Consider the following 19,671-nt stretch of genomic DNA (forward strand, 5'->3'; position numbering starts at 1 on the left):
GCTTTAAATAGATCACCTACAGGCTAATGACCCCTGAATTTATTTCTCATCTATATCTCGCCACGGGGTTGCAGACTCAAATCCACTCTACAGATTGGAATCTTCAGTTGGATGTATAATAAATGGGCCTCTCCAACTTAACCTGTTTAGAGGAACTCTGATTCCATATTTCCCACGACCTCTAAACAACCCCTCTTCTAATCTCACCCTCCAGTAAATAGTGTCACCATCAGCCCTGTTATCCAGGGCATAAAGCTAAGAATCACCCATGATTGCTCCTTCTTTCTTGGCTATTGCTAATTATTTTGAGCAAGTCCCATTCTCTCACTCTCCAGATACTCCCTCTCACCACCTGGACTGCTACCATCGCCGTCTGAGTCTCTACCACATCTAATGCAGTCTCCTGCAGTATCCCCATCACTGGTTTTTTAACTTCCATTCTAGTTTGCTTTCCCCTGCCTCACCCTACTCTATAAGCCTACAGAGCCAGAGTGACCCTTTCAAAAACGCAAACAACAAATCAGATCATGTCACTCCTCCCTCAAAATTCTTCAATGGGTCCTCATTCCACTTACTATAACACCCAAAGTCTCAGCCATGCCCTATAAGTTCCCATATGATCTAGCCCCTGCCTCCCCACTCCCATCTCATTGGCTATTGCACTCTTTCTTGGTTGTTTCGCTCTGGCTACTCTAAGGGTTGGGGAAGGCTAGAGGTTCACGGGAAACCCATATGGAGACTACCAGACCAGTTTGGAGACTACTGCAGGAGACTGGGCTAGATGTGGTAGGGACTTAGATGGCAACGGCAGCAATGGGTTTCATGTGAACCTCTAGCCTTCCCCATCCCTTAGAGTAGCTACAGTAAAACAACCAAGGGCGGGTTCCAGGGCAGAGGGTCACATGAAACCCGCTGGTATGGTGTTTCCTAAGCAGGGGCATAAACACTTCCATAACTAAATGACCCCAAAACAGCCTTTGATGTATACAGTGGCTTGAATAGTATCCCCCCAAATTTCACATCCACCTGGAACCTCAGAATGTGAGGTTTGGAAGTAAGGTCTCTGTAAATGTAATTCACTAAGGACCTCACAGTAAGTCATCCTGGGTTTAGAGTGAACTCGAAATCCAAAAAAATGGTGTCTTTCTTTTCTTTTTTTTTTTTTAACAGTTCACTCTCCATAGAGACTGTCAAAAATAGTCAATGCCGACTATATTTCAAGTCGTCGTGGCAGGCTATTGTGAAAAGTTTTCTATTAGCAATAATCATGTCTCAGATAAACCTCACTGGCTAAAATATCTCCATTGCGCAAAGCTAAAATGGTATCTTCATAAAAGAAAAGAGACGGAGATTTGGATAGAGACACAGGGGGACATTGAAAAAGGCTACGTGAAGACACAGGCAGAGACTGGAGTCAAACCGCCAGAAGCCAAAAAATGCCAGGAGCCACCAGAAACTAGAAGAGGAAGGATACTCCACTCTATCCTGAGAAGGAGTGTGGCCCTGAGGACTTCTTGATTTCAGACTCTGGGCTCCAGAACTGGGAGGGAAGAAACTGCTACTGTTTCAAGTCTCTCAGTTTGTGCTGCTTTGTTATGGTGGCCCCAGGAATCCTAAACAATATGCTATCAGGAAATGATGGAAACTGCACCGAACTATTTATTTATTTATTTATTTATTTATTTATTTATTTATTTATATTATTATTTTGAGATGAAGTCTTGCTCTGTCGCCCAGGCTGGAGTGCAGTGGCGCGATCTCAGCTCACTGCAAGCTCCGCCTCCCAGGTTCAAGCGATAATCCTGCCTCAGCCTCCTGAGAAGCTGGGTCTACAGGCACCCACCACCATGCCTAGCTAATTTTTGTATTTTTAGTAGAGATGGGGTTTCATCATGTTGGCCAGGCTCGTCTCGAATTCCTGACCTCGAATGGTCTGCAGGTCTCAGCCTCCCAAAGTGCTGGGATTACAGGCGTGAGCCACTGCACCTGGCTACTATTTATTTTTGAAACAGAGTCTTGCTCTGTTGCCTAGGATGGAAAGCAGTGGTGTGATGATGTAAGTCTTGACCTCCTGGGCTCAAGCAATCCTTTCACCTCAGCCTCCAGAACAGCTGGGACTATAGGCTTATGCCACCATGTCCAGCTAATTGTTTTATTTTTTGAATGGATGGGGTCTCATTTTGTCCGGCAGGCTGGTCTTGAACTCCTGGACTCAAGCAATTCTCCCGACGTGGCCTCCCAGAGTGCTAGGATTACAGGCATGAGCCACAGCACCCGGCCTGCACCGAACTTTAGAAGAAACTACAGCAAGGCATGTTATCTCAGGTAAGTATTCAAATACCAGCTTTGTTAAAAATGCATGTATTGTTAGGGAAGATTGAGAATGGAGTAAATCCGAGAAAACCAAGTCTTTTATTTGGAACACAATATATGCCTCAGACCGTTGGGGCTGGAACTAGGCTCCCATTTCCCACGTGCTCAGTGAGTCAGTATAGTAAAAGCAGCTAGTCTTATGTCCAACGTCACAGCATCATTTGCTTAAAGAAGAAGGCAAATGCTGCAGATGGTATTTATATTTCATGGATTAAAATGCCACAATGGCATACGGTTTTTCTGCCTGACTTTATTAGGTGCATTTCCTAATATAAGACTGGAACCCAAATCTATTATCAAAAGACAGAAATCGATACCCTTGTAAACAAAATAAATTATAAATAGAATAGGATGAAGAACGAGGGACTGCTTACCTGTTCCGCCTTTAATGTCAGTTCAATAAAAATCTGCTGCAGTTTTTCATTAACAAAATTGATACAAAACTGTTCAAAGCCATTTTTCTGGAAAAAAAAAAAAGTTATTCACATGTAATTGTTTCACAAAATCATTTAAAAGTCCTTTCTTGAGTGATTTATTGAAATGTCTTCATATGAAAAGCTTTCATAGAAATGTTGGATGCATCAGTAGAAAGAAGTTTATATTTAGGAGAAACTAATTTGGTAAAGGTACGTGAAGAACTCACAAAGGCCAAAATGAGCCTGAGTGGTTTTTTTTTTGTTGTGGTTTATTTTCTGTTTTTTGTTTTTGCATTGCCTAGAATTATTTCTTGCAGGCCAGATGAAATATGCCACCCTCCTCAACCCCTAGTTATTCAAACTGGCCTTACCTGGAATATTTCAAAGCCATAGATGTCTAGGACGCCAATGTTGTATTCTTCATGGTCTTTCTGCATGGCTTTATTGATCGACTAGAGAAAGTAAACAGCATGGCAGTGAACTCCTTTCCATTTATACTAAAAACGGGCATGCGTTGGGGAAAGGGAAGCTGGATTCTACATAGCAAACACTACTGCTTGCAGGAAACAGAGGACAACGTGAAGGCAGGAGACTTGCTGCATTAACAAACTCTCAGTGCAAAGGCAAGTACTTTGGAAAACCACCAGGATTCAGAAAAGCGAGTACAGTAGAAACAAAAAATGTTTGCTTAATGATGATAACCATTAATTTCTGGCTGAGTCAGCTTTTTCAGGAGGTCTTAACAATTAGAATATGTCATCTTGGATGATCGAAGTAAAACCTATTTCACACGAAGAACCCACACTAAAGGATCTGTAATTGTCATTTCCATTGTCTTCCATTCACCAGTCATTTAATGACGACCCAACACAATATGCCAGGGATGCTAAGGACAAGACAGTCCTTGTTCCCAGGAACATATAGAGAGGGTGAGCTATCTGCAGATAGTAACAATGGTCATTATTTTTGAATTGATAATAGAACCTGCTTACATCTATTGAACATTCACCTCTACCAGGGTTTGCTAAGTGATCTTAATGTGTTGTTTCACTTAATTCCCATTTCAATTCTCAAAATGGCAGTGATACCATTATTTTCCCAATTTTCCACACACCAAGGCTTGCTTAAGGTTGTTCTGTGTAAGAAGCAGGGTCTGGGACTAAATCTAAGCAGTATGATGCCTAAATCTGTGTTCTTAATCACTGTGAGAAGAGGCCAAGCAATTCATGGGAATAGACTTAGTGATAGCAGGGAAGGTTTGGATAGAGGGGTTGGTGGGGGATGCAGTGGGGGAGGAGCAAAGCGAAGAATTCTTTGAGATGCTGAATACCTGGACGAATTCTGAAGTACCAGAGGTGTTTTCCAGGTAAACAAAATGATATATCATCTTTTGTGAGCAAATGAGTAATCATACACAATACACAGTCAGTGCCCAGTAAATCTCACCTCAAATTAGGATCACTTGTATGAGTATTCATGAACTTTTACTACTTACAAAAAAACTGACAGATGACAGGAAGGAAGGTAGGTAGGAAGCCCAGCGCTGGAAGGTGCTCTGAACAAACAGACAAGATACGTGGATTCTAGTCCCAGGCTGCACCGCCCTCTTGCTGATTGGCCTTGGGCAAAACCACCATTGCTCAGGCCTGACATTCCCTTCTCAGTAAAATGAGGGATCTGAACAAGCTAACTGTATGACTTCTGTTTGGTATGACCCTGACCTTCCCAAGCAATTTTATCCTTAAATAGCCACTAGAACTACCTAGACTACTTCTCCTACCCTGCCCTGCCGGACCCTACTCTAACCACACTAACCGTACTTTAAGCCACATAGATGTTAGTGCCTGGAATCAAACACAGATCTTTTGGATCGAACGGCCCCCTGCTGTCCCTTGACTAGGGTCCTTCTAGTTTGAATATATAAACGTCAAAGGAGCAAACTAGCTAGGAATTTAGAGCCTCCTAGATCAATCACATAATAACAGAGTGACCTTGGGCAAATTCCTTAATCAATCTATGCCTCCCTTAGTTTATCTGTAAAGCAGAGATCATAATACCTAAGTCACAGGGTTGTTGTAAAAAGTAAGTGAGGGTTTTTTCTCTTTAAAATACTTAGAACAGTATCTGGGCACTTAGATAGTTAGTGCTATATAAGTGCCTGCTATTATTATTTTACCATTTAGAGGCTACAGTGATTAACACAAGATTGTTACTGGCAGCGCTACACTGCTGAAAGACTAATTGTCAGAATATATATGTGATATACATATATAAATATATATTCATATGTAAGAGTGTGTGTGTATATATATATATATACACCCACACACATATAATTACACCATAACCAAAAATATCTAATAGTTTCAAAATACATGCAGAAAGTTTTTTATATTCCTCCCTCCTAAAGGTGGAGCCTCATTCCCCTCCCCTTAAGTGTTGACTTTGCTTAGTGACTTGCTTCTAATAAACAGAACGTGGCAGAGTGACAATACTTGAGTCCACGATCAGGACATAAAAGACTGGCTTCTTGCTCATGCTGTCTTTCAGATCACTCACTCTGGGGAAAACCAACCGTCATGTTATGAGGATATTCAAGGAGAGATCCATGAAGCAAGGGACTGAGACCTCCTGCCAACAGCCGCACGGGCAATCCATCTTTCAGCCATATCTTCCAACCCTAGTCAAGCCTTCAGACAACCACAGTTCCAGTCAGCGTGAACCACCAAGCTCAGCCGATACCAAATATCTGACCCTCAGAAACTGAGAAAATAAGCGCTTATGGTTTCAAGTCGCTAGGTTTTGGGTTAATTTGTAACACAGAAGTATGTGAAAAACATATTCCTAAATCTTTAGGCCCACAAATCAAGAAAGGCCCGTGAACGTGGGTCTCCTCTTTTTCTGGTCTCTAGTCCTAGCTTTACTAAATATTTTGTCCAGAAGAAACTTGTTACCATATTATCTTTAGCTAAGGTATCTTGTTGGGCAGTTCTAGAAGGAAATGCAGGATTCAGTGATCGCAGAGTGAGAGGACAGAAAGTGAAGTAAAGTAATGGGTGAAAGGAAGGAGCCAGAACAGGAACACAAAACCCTTAGTCTTTTTACTTTTTTTTTTTTTTTGGAGATAGGATCTCACTCTGCCCCCCAGGCTGGAGTGTAGTGGCACAATCTCGGCTTACTGCAGCCTTGACCTCCCAGGCTCAAGTGATCTTCCCACCTCAGCCTCCTGAGTAGCTGGGACCACAGGCACCTGCCACCACACCTGGTTCATTTTTGTGTTTTTTTGGAGAGACGGGGTCTCACCACGTTGCAGAGGCTGGTCTCAAACTCCTGGGCTGCAGCAATCCTCCCACCTTGGCCTCTCAGGGTACTGGGATTACAGGTGTGAGCCACCACGCCTAGCCTACTAGTTTTACTCTTTATAGCTAAGATATGAAGCATCACCAACATCAACTTGTGTTACTTACATCTACCAAGAAATCAAAAACCCGGGAGTGCAGGGCCTTGGCGAGCGCATCCCGGGTGTAACAGGCCTGCTCCACATTGAGGGTCACGTGGATGGATTCGGATTTGCCTCCCCACTTGCTATCCATCTGCCGGCTTGTTAGCTTTTCCTTCAACCGGTCCTGGTTTATCCCTAGCAGATATGCAGGAAAAGCTAAAACTGTAGAACATAAAACAAAACATGACAATCTTTCAGAATTGTGACACTTCCAATTCATCTCACAAACATATGGAGGCACTTATGTGCACATGCACGTGTGTGTACACAGAAGGCACAATCACAGGCCCCAAAAGCCCTCGTTCTAGTGAAGGCTGCTTATCAGTAATCCCACACACATCCATCTCCTTTGTTTTTCCCAATTGTTTTATTACATGAGTCAATTCCTACGATGACTGAGACTTCCAATAATACAAATCAGGGATCCAAGAAGGATGGCAAACCTATCCCTCCTACCGAGATCACAGTTAAATGCCTAAAATGGACATCTCTCCAAGCTTCCAGCAAGACAGCCCGGAAGGAACTCAATCAAGAAATATTTCTTTGGCTCCAAATATTGTTTTCTTCCTTTTTAGTACAATGTTTTCATAGCATCATTTTTGAAGCACCTGATATTACTGAACTAATAATTACCATGTTTACCAATCCCATGTTTATTGAGTATTTAGCATGTGTAGGGTTACTAAAGAGGGAGGAAAGAATAGAAAATATGTAAGAAATCTTGAAAGCAATCTAGACGAGGCAAAAAACAGTTTGCCAAATAAAGAACCCTTGGAAAAGTTGAATATGTAACACAGACAGACAAGATCTGGAGAAATTAGAACAGGAAGATATTACTACTTGCTGGGGTAGTCAAGAGATTTGAGCTGGGTGTAAAGGATAAATAGGATTTGTACAGATGCAGAGAGGAGAAGGGAGTGTACCAAGGGGAGGAAGCAGAAGTGTGGGAGACATGATGGAGACGAGACGCGGGCTACAGTGTGTGGACTAGCACTGGCTGCTGCTAAAAGTTCAGGTCAGATTAAAAAGGTTAGGACAGATTCCAATGCTGGGGGTCCTTGCATGGTATGATATATTTGGGCTGGAGGCAAAAGGGGGCCTAATGGCTAATAAAGAGGGGCATTATAAGAAGATTCCTCTGAGGGTAGCATATGGAGTGAAATGAAGGGGATGTTGTGGTTCATATCCTGCCCTAATGTCACATAGTATGGTAGTTTGTGGTCTTTGGATAGAAAACAGAGACTTCCATAGCTCAACATCTTGTTTCAGACCATGAAACTTACTAAGGAGGGCTAGTGATATAAAAGGGGTTTTCCTGATTTCTGGGCAGAACGTTCTCATATAAATAAATGACACCATTCTTCGACATGAAAGAATGCTCAGATTTTTCCAATATGAATGAAAGATTTTTATAGATGCAATGAAAATTTTGAACTTGGCTATGAGTTTTTTCTGCATAATGCTTTACCAAAATTATCTGATAAAAGAATTTTGTTAAAGGCTTTATGATAATGCTAAAAAATCACAAGTCTCCCAATAAAGGATAATCTGTTTGAATTTCACAGATGGTGTTAGAATATAACGAGCTGACATTTCTCAGTGTACACCTTCCAATGAGATTAAGTCAGTGAATACATTTTGAAAAAGTATAATGCCAGAACAAGACATTTATCCTCTATATGAGTGTTTCATAAAAATGCTTTGGGCAATAGAAGGGCTTCCTTTTAGAAAAGACATGTAAACAAAATCAAGTGCACTGATCTGAAAATGGCCATTGTACTTAGTTTAGTTTTAGTGTTAAACACATGTCTAGGAATCTGGGTGTGTCTTCCAGTGAACTAAAACTTCCTGTGCACAGAGTAAGGACAGATGACATTCATAAATCAGATTGGACCCATGTCGGTTTGTTGTGAGAATCAAGAGGCATTCACCAACATATCCAACATATAAGAAGCCCTCACTAAGGGAAGAGTATCCTGTTGGTTTTATTATCAGAGGGATAGCTCACTTGATGCAGTGGACATCATCATCAACGGTTTATAGGACAGTCACAAAAGCTCCTCTCATTGTTTATAGGAACTATACAGTGAATAGGTTCATAAAATGAATAATTGGCCTCAATCTCTCTGTTTTGTAAATATGGCTTTCTCCTAAGCCCTAACCATGTTCCCACATGGTTAAAATACTTAAGATGTTTATGCCATTATCTTTATGACCTTTGCTAAGTGGATACAACAATAAGGGCTGAGAGTCCTGGAGACAAAAGAGCGAGAAGGGACTGACAAAGACACACGCTCTACTTCCATCTTGTGGTCCTTTTCTGCAGAAGAGGGCATGGAGAGCTGCAAGCACTCACAACACAAGGAATGGAACTGGGCCAAGAATCACAGCCACAAGCTTAGGGAAATAGCGAAGGACACTAAAGCGGAAATACAGCGCTTGGCTTGAAAAAGAATCCATGCCATGTTTTTCAAACTTTTATGGCCTCATATTTTCTTCAGTGCCTGCCCTGATGCTGAAATTACAGGGCTGCTAATATTGACTTTCTTCAGGCTGTGAGTTTCCATGAGGCAGTTGTGAGTGTGTCTGGATAGGAGTGTCAGTATGGAAGCTTGGAGAACTGGAGAGGGAGAGGGAGGGAGAAAGCAATGATTAATTTTAAAATGTGGGTGTGTAACTCTGATATAGTTAATCAGAGTCATGGAAAACATAGAAGAACCTGCTAAAAAGTAGTATTTCCGCACATTGAAATGATGAAGATAGATTACTATTACTGCATTAAAGTGTAAAGCAAAGTTAGGTTTAATTTTTCCACCTAAAATTGAAATATAGGGAATAGAGAAAAACCAAAAAGATGCAGCAAAAATAAAATTCAATTTTTATAAATTTAAAAGACTCAGCATGGTTAAAAAAAAAAAAAAAAAAGGTTTTTCTGGCCTTGGTGTTGAGTTTCTGTGCTTTCTAATCTGTGAATAATAACGGGGTAAAGGAGGGGTGCTGTCAACTGTACTTTTCCTCCCCACTGTTACCAAAATAGTGACTTGTTCTTTCATTAAAATTCTTAGGTTAATTTGGTATTTAATATCTGCCACCTCACTGCATTGCTGTTGGACAGGTACACGTGTGCCTAAGGTGAGGTTTGCTTGGCTTCATAGCAACATAAAGATTTGACCAAGGAAGTGCTACACTTCCATTAGTCTAAGGACAGGTAAAAACAAAGCTTGTTTAGCCAGGCATGGTGGCTCACGCCTCTAATCACCACACTTTGGGAGGCCGAGGCAGTCAGATCATCTGAGGTCAGGAGTTTGAGATCAGCCTGGTCAACAAGGTGAAACCCCATCTCTACTAAAAATACAAAAGTTAGCCAGGCGTGGTGGTGCGCACCTGTAATCCCAGCTACTTGGGAGGCTGAGACAGGTGAACTGCTTGAACCCAAGAGGTGGAGATTGCAGTGAGACGAGATAGCGCCACTGCACTCCAGCCTGGGTGACAGAGAAAGACTCTGTCTCAAAACAAAAACAAAAAACAACAACAAAAAAAGCTTGTTGTTATTAATGGCTATTTTGCTTTAGTAGGCCAGTTCTGATGAAAATCTTACCATTTTTTTTCACACTGTAATAGCTAGAGAAAGTCTGCTTTTTTCTATTTTAAAGGCATGGAATACCGCTTCCCTCTACTTCATAGATTTACTAAAATATGAGAAAGACAGAAACCAAGGCTACTCATTTCAGTAGTGTTCATTCAGTCTTGTAACAGTAGATCAGAAACCATATTAATGTCCAACAACAGATAATTGGTTCAATAAAGAAATAAAAGTGGAGCCAATGAATGGAATGCTATGCAGCTATACAAATGATGGCCAGGTGCAGCGGCTCAAGCCTGGATTCCCAGCACTTTGGGAGGCCAAGGCGGGAGGATGACTTAAGGTCAGGAATTCAAGACCAGCCCTGGCAACTAAGCAAGACCCCATCTCTCTTAAAAAAAAAAAAAAAAAAAAAGCTCCTTATGAATTGGTATAGAATAATCTCATATATATATATATATATATGAGATTTTATATATATATATATATATATATATATAATTTTTCCCAGGAAGCACTGGGAATATAATTATATATATACTTATATAAATATATTTTTATATATATAATTTTTTGTTTCCCTTTTTGAGATGGACACTCGCTCTATTGCCCAGGGTTCAAGCGATTCTCCCGCCTCAGCCTCCAGAGTAGCTGGAATTACAGATATATACCACCACCAAACCTGGCTAATTTTTGTATTTTTGGTAGAGACAGGATTTTACCATGTTGGCCAGACTGGTTTCAAACTCCTGACCTCAGGAGATCCACTGCCTTGGCCTCCTAAAGTGCTGGTATTACAGGCATGAGCCTCCATGCCTAGACTAAGACACACGTTAAGTGAAAAAGTAACTGTAGAACATTGTGGTATAAGCCCCCATTATTGCACAAAAGTGGGGAAAAAAGAGTGGTTGTGTGTAGTTGTTCTGGAACACACATCCTTTAAAGGGAACACAAGAGACTGCAAACCTTGGTTACCTCTGACGAGGGGAACAAGTGGACTAGAAAAGGTATAGAAGGGAGAACATTCACTGCATACCCCCTCGAGCCGCGTTAATGTATTACCAAATGAACAAAACCCCAAATCAAAGGAAATTATTGAGGGCAGGGGGAGGACCATTTCCTAGACCTCTATGGCTTCCATCTCAGCCTTTTCCAATCTCCATGCCTCCATCGCCTCTAGTCAGGGAATTTCATGGGCAATTGCCAGTGCTGAGTCTTACCCATCTGGCTGAGAAGACTACTTACTAACTCTGGACGTCTATGTGCAATAAAACACTTCTTGCTTCAGACATCTAGGGAACTGTTTGCTGTTTCAGTGTCATGATTTTGTTGTCAAGCATAAAGAAGCAGTAAATTATTTTACTATCCAAGAAGGCAAAAGAAATCCAGTCTGCTTCAACAGAAACTACCACCAAACCAACACTGTTACCATTAAAAGGTCAAGTGTTAATGATCCTACTGGAAACATATGTGCATTTGTTAAATGTCAAGGATAATGTACACAAAGTTTAGAAACACAGTTATCATTATTATGATTATTAGGTCATGTTTTCAGACTTTATGGACACCCTGTATATTTATTGTTTTCTACTCCCTTCCCTGGTAAACATAATTCATCTTTATCACACAGACATCAGAAGTTAGCAGAACTTCCCTCTTTTATCAGAAAAGAAAACAAAAACATAAAAAAAGAACCTTATTTGGAATGGAAATATCCCTACTGCATTGTCAGCAATGAGTGGGATACTATTTATTACTAAGCATCTAAATTTATCATCCTTAAAGAATGCTGAGAAAGGAAGAATGTCTTCCTGGGTGGTTAAAGGATGTGTGGGTTCTGAGAGCAGCCTGCAAGCTGTTGATGCCTAAGAGGCTAAAGTCATGTGCCGCTGTATTTATGGTAGATTTTGGGCACACATAACCAACAACATCTCTCTGCAGGAAGAACCCTGATTTTTTTTCTCAAAGAGTAAAAATGACCATTTAGGTGTGGAGGCTCCAGTCATGCAGATGTGATCATTAAAGGTGATCATCAGAAATGTCAACACAACAGTCAACGTCCATCTTTTCCTGTGCTCAGAAATCCAATCTAATCCAATCCGTGGAACAAACTGTGAAGCTGTGAACTTCCCCTATTTACATATATTATATTGCTTGCTCTTTAAAATCTTTAAGTGAATTTAGATCCTAAAGACCAGTTACTTAGAGGTTTTCATAAAGAGACTAAATCTTTTGCATCAAGCCATTACTCTAATCCCCATTAAAGAGATCACTTTATCTTTAAACCGAGATGTGAAATCCTCCCAGCTTTCCCCAGGTTAATGATAAATTGAAACGATTCCATTCATCATCGATGGTGTGGGACTCGGAAAGGCTGGGGATAAGGAGAGGGGCAGGTGCATACAAGAGGTCTGACCTCTCGTGAAGCCATTCTGTTCTGCCACAGAGGACATGTAGATTTCTCACTTCTTCCCAATATTCCCATTTAAGATCTAAGCAAAGGAAAGTGCTGGGTTACTTCTAATCAAAGCTAGCCACCCCTCATTCAATGGCCATGTGCAGGGCTACGCACACTCTTCACTCTCCACAGCTGCGTAGTTGCCAACTTCTTTGAAGCTGATGTTTCCCAGGTGGAGAATACCCGCCACGATCTGCAACACCAGCGTTTGCTCTTCTGCAAAGATCCCAATCACATTCATGGCGTGCTGGAAGAGAAAAGAGAAACTATCCAGAGAAGCTGGTCGTCAGCTTTTAAAGCACGTAAGGAAGAAGCCAAGGCAGAGCAGTTGCTCTAAATAAGGGTGTGACAAGTACAGACGAGTTGAAAAGAAACAAACAAACAAAAAACCCAAAACATTGCCCAGTGTACACATTCTTCTCACGTCTCAAAGTCATGCTGGAAGGGCAGTTCTGTCTCTAAGCAGAGCACGCCATCCTCCAGGAATAAGGGAATACTCCAGGAGGAATGAGACTCAGAGGAGTGGTAGTTGTACACAAAGTCTCCAAGTCCTATCTTCATCCTTTGATGTGTTCTTATTGCCAGCTTCCCCTCAAAGGTCACTGCTGACCTTTCCACCTACTCCAGGTAGACTCAAGAGATCTTTCCCTTCATCAGGAGGGATAAGAATATATTGTACTTGCAAAAGGATCTTAATGAAAAATCTCCAGGAAATCCAATAAAAGCATCATTTAAAAGTCCAGTTTCTGAGGTCCCTTAAATGCAATAAATACCGCTAAAATGTCTAAATCTTACAGAACCATCTCCTAAGAAAACTATACTCCAGGACCAGTGTGCAGACTCCTTACCGGCACTTTTTCTCCCATCTGCTCTGAGGCCATGTGACCTGTTGATACCATTTTGTTTCCTGGCACCCAGGACACAGTCTGTCTGAACTTTCTGTCCCTTTCAACCACAAATGTACTGAATCCACACTACTCATTCAGAGTCTACTGCTCAGTTCTGGATCTGGGTTGAGGAATAGTAACCAGCTTGAAACAGACTCAAAGGGCAGTGGTAATGAAGGCCTTTGAGGCTAAGTGGGTGGTCAGCTTACCTCTAGAAAGTTCTAGATTGACTCATTTTAGTTGTTGCTCACAGGATGGAACCCCTCCATAATCTACCAAGTTTCACAACTTGGCCCATAACATACATGCAACGTGAAGGGCATGGCACAGAAAAAGGGTCCTCTGCCCTGCACAGTACAGAGGGGAAGAGAGTCTTCAAAACCAGAAAAGAAATAACAGAAAAGACTAAAGATGTTCCAAAATTTCTAAACCTATTCAGTCCACAGACGTGCTGTTTGCTTAGCCCTTCTAAGATAACAGCTCACGAATAGAGTAGGCCATCAGTGAACAGGTATGCTCAATGTACGAATCATTTTTGCCTATTTATCAGAGCTCCTGCAGGGGGATAATGATGAATTCATTTCTTTTTACTCATCTCAAATCATTAAGTGGTCCTCAGGCAACTGGCACATGAGTATTAAAGGGCACTGAAACATGAATGAGCATACAGAGTGCTCACACAGAACAAGGCAGACATTTTATGCAGCTCTTCGCTTTAAGCTTCACCGCCCTTTCGGCCACAGGAAATGGCTAGTTGGGAGAGCAGATCCTGCCTGGCCCTGTGCCGGCACTTACCAGAGTTTCCTGAAACTCCCGCCTGTCGTCAATGTCATCAACCTTGTATGAGCCCGAGAGGGTCAGGTAGTAATAATAGTCCATGCTGGTGATGCCAAGGCTGTGCTTCTGCTCTGCAGAGGCGCCCTCGATGAGCTGGAGCACAAGAACACAGGTTGAGCCGTGATGTGGACCACAAGGCACCCGAAGTCGCCTCATGCATCCTGCAGCCACCATTCCTAAGCTCAGTGATGAGGACTTTCTATCTCTGCTTTCTAAAATTATAGGCAGTCCTGGCTCCCAAATATGTACCTGTAGTAGCCCCATGTCATCTCTGCAAATTTTGATTCCTAACTCTGGAAAGACCTGCAAGAGCTGAAGATTTTCCCTGGTCCACTGAAAGGAACTCGACTGCCACCCTTGGCAGAGTGGAAAGCAAAACAGATTTTCATTACTTAGTTCCTGCCCAACTTGCTACAGCTTTTTAAAGTGGAGCTGGCTTTTCCATGCTTCTCACTGCAGGCTGCATGTTAAAAAACTGCCATGCAGCTTCTCGCTCTCTGGTATTCTGAAGCCTCCTGACCAATGACTGTCCCTTGGCTTTTCTTGGTTTTTACAGACAGGGTCTTGCTCTGTCACCCAAGGTGGAGTGTAGTGGCACAATCTTGGCTCATGACAGCCTTGATCTCCCAGGCTCAAGCAATTCTCCCACTTTAGCCTCCTAAGTAGCTGGGACTAAAGGCATGTACCACCACGTCCAGTTAATTTTTTAACTTTTTGTAGAGACAAGGTCTCACTATGTTGCCCAGGTTGGTTTCAAATTCCTGGGCTCAAGCAATTCTCCCACCTCAGCCTCCCAAAGCGCTGGGATTACAGGTTTGAGTCACCACGCTCAACTCCTTGGCTTTTTGTTCAAACTCTGATGTCTACCTTGGGCCTGGGCAAGACCCTCTTAGTGGCTTTAACCAGTGGTGTGCTGGAAAATGTTTAACCCTTGAGGAAAAAAATTGATTTGTAGTGTTTGCTAATATTCATGGTATAAATACTCCCACTCTGGCTGATTTCAACTACAAAAGAAATGTCACAGAAGGAAGAGGGAAGAGATGTGCATCGCCCATGCGAACCAGCTCCAGCACACCCTGGATCTAACCCAATAATATTTAGGAAAATAGTGACAGCTCCCATCCATGCTTCCCACCTTCTTCAAGTTGCACAATGCCGTCCTGGCTCCCCTCCCCACACAGGGGACCTCATCTCCATTACTGAGAAGCTCTAGGTCACCCCATGACATCAGGCTCCCTTGGTTTCCTGCCCTGTCTCCTGAACGTTCATCTTTTGGTCCCACCCCTTCCTTTCTTCCCTCTCTTTTCAGTCCTCTCCCCACCCATATACTGTAGATTCCCTCTAACTTGCATCTTCAAATCTCCCTTCTCTAACTCTCTTCTAGCTACAAACACGGTACTCTTTGCCTTCTATTTTTTTTTTTTTTTTTTTTTTCAATTGAGACGGAGTCTCCCTCAGTTGCCCAGGCTGGAGTGCAGTGGCGCCATCTCGGCTCACTGCAAGCTCCGCCTCCCGGGTTCACGCCATTCTCCTGCCTCAGCTTCCTGAGTAGCTGGGACTACACGCGCCTGTCACCATGCCCAGCTAATTTTTTGTATTTTTAGTAGAGACGGGGTTTCACCGTGTTAACCAGGATGGTCTCGATCTCCTGACCTCGTGATCCACCCGCCTCGGCCTCCCAAAGTGTTGGGATTACAGGCGCGAGCCATTGCGCCCGGCCTCTTTGCCTTCTTTGGAAGCCTTTCCTTGACTCTGAACTTCCCCAAGCTGCAGGATCTACTTCCTTGCCATGACATGCCACCTGCACTCCAGCTTCTCCCCTCGCCACTCTGATGGGACCCTTGCCTGGCTACTTTTCTGTGCCTAAATCCAACAGCCTTTTTTTGGCCCCCACACCCCAGCTCGTCTCTTTCGCCCAAGAGCTCTGAGCATTTGATCCTGTGGCTGTTGCCCTGAGGCTTCCCTGGCTTGGTGACACGGCAGGATCCTGGCTTTCCTTCTTCTCCTTCAACTACTTCCCTGCTGGCTCTTCAATGCCTCCCGATCTTACACATCTAGAAAGTCCCCTAGTCCTGTGTGGCAGGATTTTCTCCCGACATCCACTCCCATGAGAGTCTCATGCATTTCATACCTCAAGAATTTCTTTTCTTTTTTTTTTCTTTTTTTGAGATGGAGTCTCGCTCTGTCTCCCAGGCTGGAGTGCAGTGGCGCCATCTTGGCTCACTGCAAGCTCCGCCTCCCGGGTTCACGCCATTCTCCTGCCTCAGCCTCCGGAGTAGCTGGGACTACAGGCGCCAGCCACCTGGCCCGGCTAGTTTTTTGTATTTTTAGTAGAGGCGGGGTTTCACCGTGTTAGCCAGGATGGTCTCCATCTCCTGACCTCGTGATTCGTCCGTCTCGGCCTCCCAAAGTGCTGGGATTACAGGCGTGAGCCACCATGTCCCGCCAAGAATTACTTTCATGTCAGAATCCTGAACCCCTGAGCCGACCAGTTCCCAGCCTCTATTCAGGTGGTTTCTGACCTAAGGGCAGAGGACTCCTGGGGAAGGGTTAGGGCTTGCATTTATTTAAAGAAGTCCTGGCATCCATTATACACTTCCATCTAGCACTCAGTATTATTTATGTGAAATATATAATTTTTTTCACTTATCTATACATGTTGCTTTAATACAATTTTAAAAATGACTGAATTCACACAAGTTTTAGACATTTATATACTATTTCAATCAACAGATACCAACTAAAAGAATTATTTGGCATCACCTAAGATATGTGTGTAACTGAAAAGACTGAATGTGAGCTACTCCAGTTTCATGTCCTTCTAATCCAGGGATCCGCAAACTAAACACAAAACAAAACAAAACAAAACAAAAAACAGTGACCAGGCCTTTCTTCGAAGAAAGTCTAATGTGGATCTTCAATATAAAATATTAATAACTAAATAGAACATAAAAAATTTGGTTATTAACATCATTGTATTTTTTAAGTACTTAAAAACCTTTTACAAAAGTAGCTGAATCAGGGCCAGGCACAGTGGCTCATGCCTGCAATCCCAGCAGTTTGGGAGGCTGAGGTGGGTGGGTCACTTGAGCCTGAGAGTTAGAGGCCAGCCTGGGTAATGTGGTGAAACCCCACCTCTACGAAAAATACAAAAATTAGCCAGGCATGGTGCGGTGTGCCTACAGTCCCAGCTACTTGGGAGGCTGAGGCAGGAAGATCATTTGAGCCCAGGATGCAGAGGTTGCAGTGAGCCAAGATTGTGCCACTGCACTCTAGCCTGGGTGACAGAGCAAGACCCTGTCGCAAATAAAAAAATAAATAAAATAAAAGTAGCCGACTCAGATGACTGCTGAAGCCTGTAACATAACCAAAAAGCACCCTGCACACTGCTCTGGCCCCAAACTCTCCACGACTTCTGAGGGTCTAGGTGGAAACTTTTCAACTTGGCATTGAAGATTCCAAACCTATCTCAAATCTTCCCTCCCACAGCTCCCGTGCTGGAGATGCCTGCCCTGCACACAGGCTGAGGCCGGGCTCCCTGACTGACTTTCCCTCTCCCACCTCCACTGCTTTGGTGCAGGACACCTGTCTTTCCTGATCAATCCCCTCCACTCTCCATCTGGGTTCTACCTCCTTCACGCCTCTCCTACTATCCAGCCAAACCTGCCCACATGAATTCCTTTGGCAAAGACTCCAACACTCCTCATTTTGCTTTGAAGTTACGTCAATACTTCCTCGATGATTTAGCTTTGGGGGAACTGTTGTCTTATCACTCCAATTGGAACTCATTCTCCTTGAGGGCAGGGGCATTCTCACAATTCTGCACATTGACTTGCACATAGTACCATAATCAGTCCTCCCTGGCTTGCCAGACTATACTCTATGCCTGAAGTCTGAGAACTATTTTAATGTAGAGAAGGGACAGGAAGTGGGCAGGAAAAAAAGTAGAAAAAAAACCTGGTAAAATATGTGAAAACTCCGCTCTCCTGGGTTCCTCATCACCACCCTAGATTTTTCCAGAAGGAAGTTGGAGATCTTTCCACCATCTGGTTCCCCACCTGGACTGAACTGGATTTCAAAGTATTTTCCCTGCAAGAAAATTAGGGATATCCTTCAGTGGTTGGTGAACAAAACATGATGTCCCAAACAGGCTTTGAATACAGTATAGAATTCAAGGAAATTCATTAATAAAAGACACATTCTGAATTACTCCTAATTTGAGTCTAGACTTCCTTACAGTTTTCTTTTTTTTTTTTTTTTTTTTTTTTTTTGAGACGGAGTCTTGCTCTGCCACCCAGGCTGGAGTGCGGTGGCCAGATCTCAGCTCACTGCAAGCTCCGCCTCCCGGGTTTACGCCATTCTCCTGCCTCAGCCTCCCAAGTAGCTGGGACTACAGGCGCCCGCCTCGTTGCCTGGCTAGTATTTTGTATTTTTAAGTAGAGACAGGGTTTCACCATATTAGCCAGGATGGTCTCGATCTCCTGACCTCGTGATCCGCCTGTCTCGGCCTCCCAAAGTGCTGGGATTACAGGCTTGAGCCACCGCGCCCGGCCCCTACAGTTTTCAATCAGACAATAATCTGTACTTTTGTCCAGCCACACGATTCTGTTATGAGTGAGCACTTATCATTCCAGCATGACTAAATAAGGATATGCTCTATTCCTTGCTCCTTTTCCCCCAGTAGGTGCCTGTCTGCTCAACCGGAAGGTTTAAAAAATGAGGCAGAAAAATGGCATGGCACCCTTTCAGAGGAAGAGAACTCTTGCTCTGTCAGACTTCATCTCATGGCTTTGAGCAAAAACACTCAATCCCTCTTACCTATGGAACATCTAAAATGTTTATCTGAAATGAAAACACTTTATAAAAAGTAAAGTTCTTTCCAGCTACTCATGGGCCTAGGGATTTTTGTCACTGTCATTGTTACGAAAATTCCTCTTTAAATGACTGCTAATAGGGAACAAAGGAGAATAAAAACCTAAATTGTAGTTGAAAAGGTATCTAGGTTGTTATTTTAATTATATATAGCCAGGCGCGGTGGCTCACGCCTGTAATCCCAGCACTTTGGGAGGCCGAGGCAGGTGGATCACTGGAGGTCAGGAGTTCGAGACCAGCCTGGCCAATATGGTGAAACCCCATCTCTGCTAAAAATACAAAAAATTAGATGGGCGTGGTGGCGGGTGCCTGCAGTACCATTGAGGCAGGAGAATCGCTTGAACCCAGGAGGTGGAGGATGCAGTGAGCCGAGATTATGCCACTGCACTCCACTCTGAGCCACGAAGCGAGACTCTGTACAAAAAACAAAATAAAATGAATAAAAATTATATTCTTATAACAATTATATATTATATATAATTATTATAACAATTATTACGTATATAATATATATTTAAATTGTTATTTTTTTCTCACTAGAACTTAATTTCTCTCCTGTCCTCAGAAACTTAAGCACCCTCAGAGGCCAGAAGAGTAAATACAAATAAAGGAAAAGAGGGAGCCATGTGGTCTCTGGCCAGACTGGAGAAGATGCCCAGCCTCACCGCATTCACATTTAATAACATAAAAATGTGTATGCTGACTAAATCCACCCATTTCAGGGATGAATTCAGCTGGGTTTT

The 19,671-nt window shown here is 42.9% G+C and overlaps 1 protein-coding gene and 1 non-coding gene across 2 annotated transcripts in view; both read right to left on the bottom strand.

Moving 5' to 3' along the window:
• Positions 1-19,671, bottom strand: part of MYO1E (myosin IE) — a 243,828-nt gene that overhangs the window by 75,724 nt on the left and 148,433 nt on the right. Inside the window, exons 7-12 of the mRNA XM_010374243.2 lie at positions 18,014-18,145; positions 14,015-14,149; positions 12,447-12,579; positions 6,257-6,453; positions 3,161-3,241; positions 2,748-2,834 (exon numbers count right to left, since the gene is read on the bottom strand). Of these exons, the coding sequence (XP_010372545.1) occupies positions 2,748-2,834; positions 3,161-3,241; positions 6,257-6,453; positions 12,447-12,579; positions 14,015-14,149; positions 18,014-18,145 (765 nt within the window). The remainder of the gene's footprint in view (positions 1-2,747; positions 2,835-3,160; positions 3,242-6,256; positions 6,454-12,446; positions 12,580-14,014; positions 14,150-18,013; positions 18,146-19,671) is intronic.
• On the bottom strand, positions 1,176-1,316 carry LOC115897750. Its single transcript, XR_004057547.1, has one exon. It is a non-coding gene; the product is annotated as a U4 spliceosomal RNA (small nuclear RNA).

Source organism: Rhinopithecus roxellana, chromosome 5 (genome assembly GCF_007565055.1).
Source record: "Rhinopithecus roxellana isolate Shanxi Qingling chromosome 5, ASM756505v1, whole genome shotgun sequence".
NCBI lineage: Eukaryota > Metazoa > Chordata > Mammalia > Primates > Cercopithecidae > Rhinopithecus > Rhinopithecus roxellana.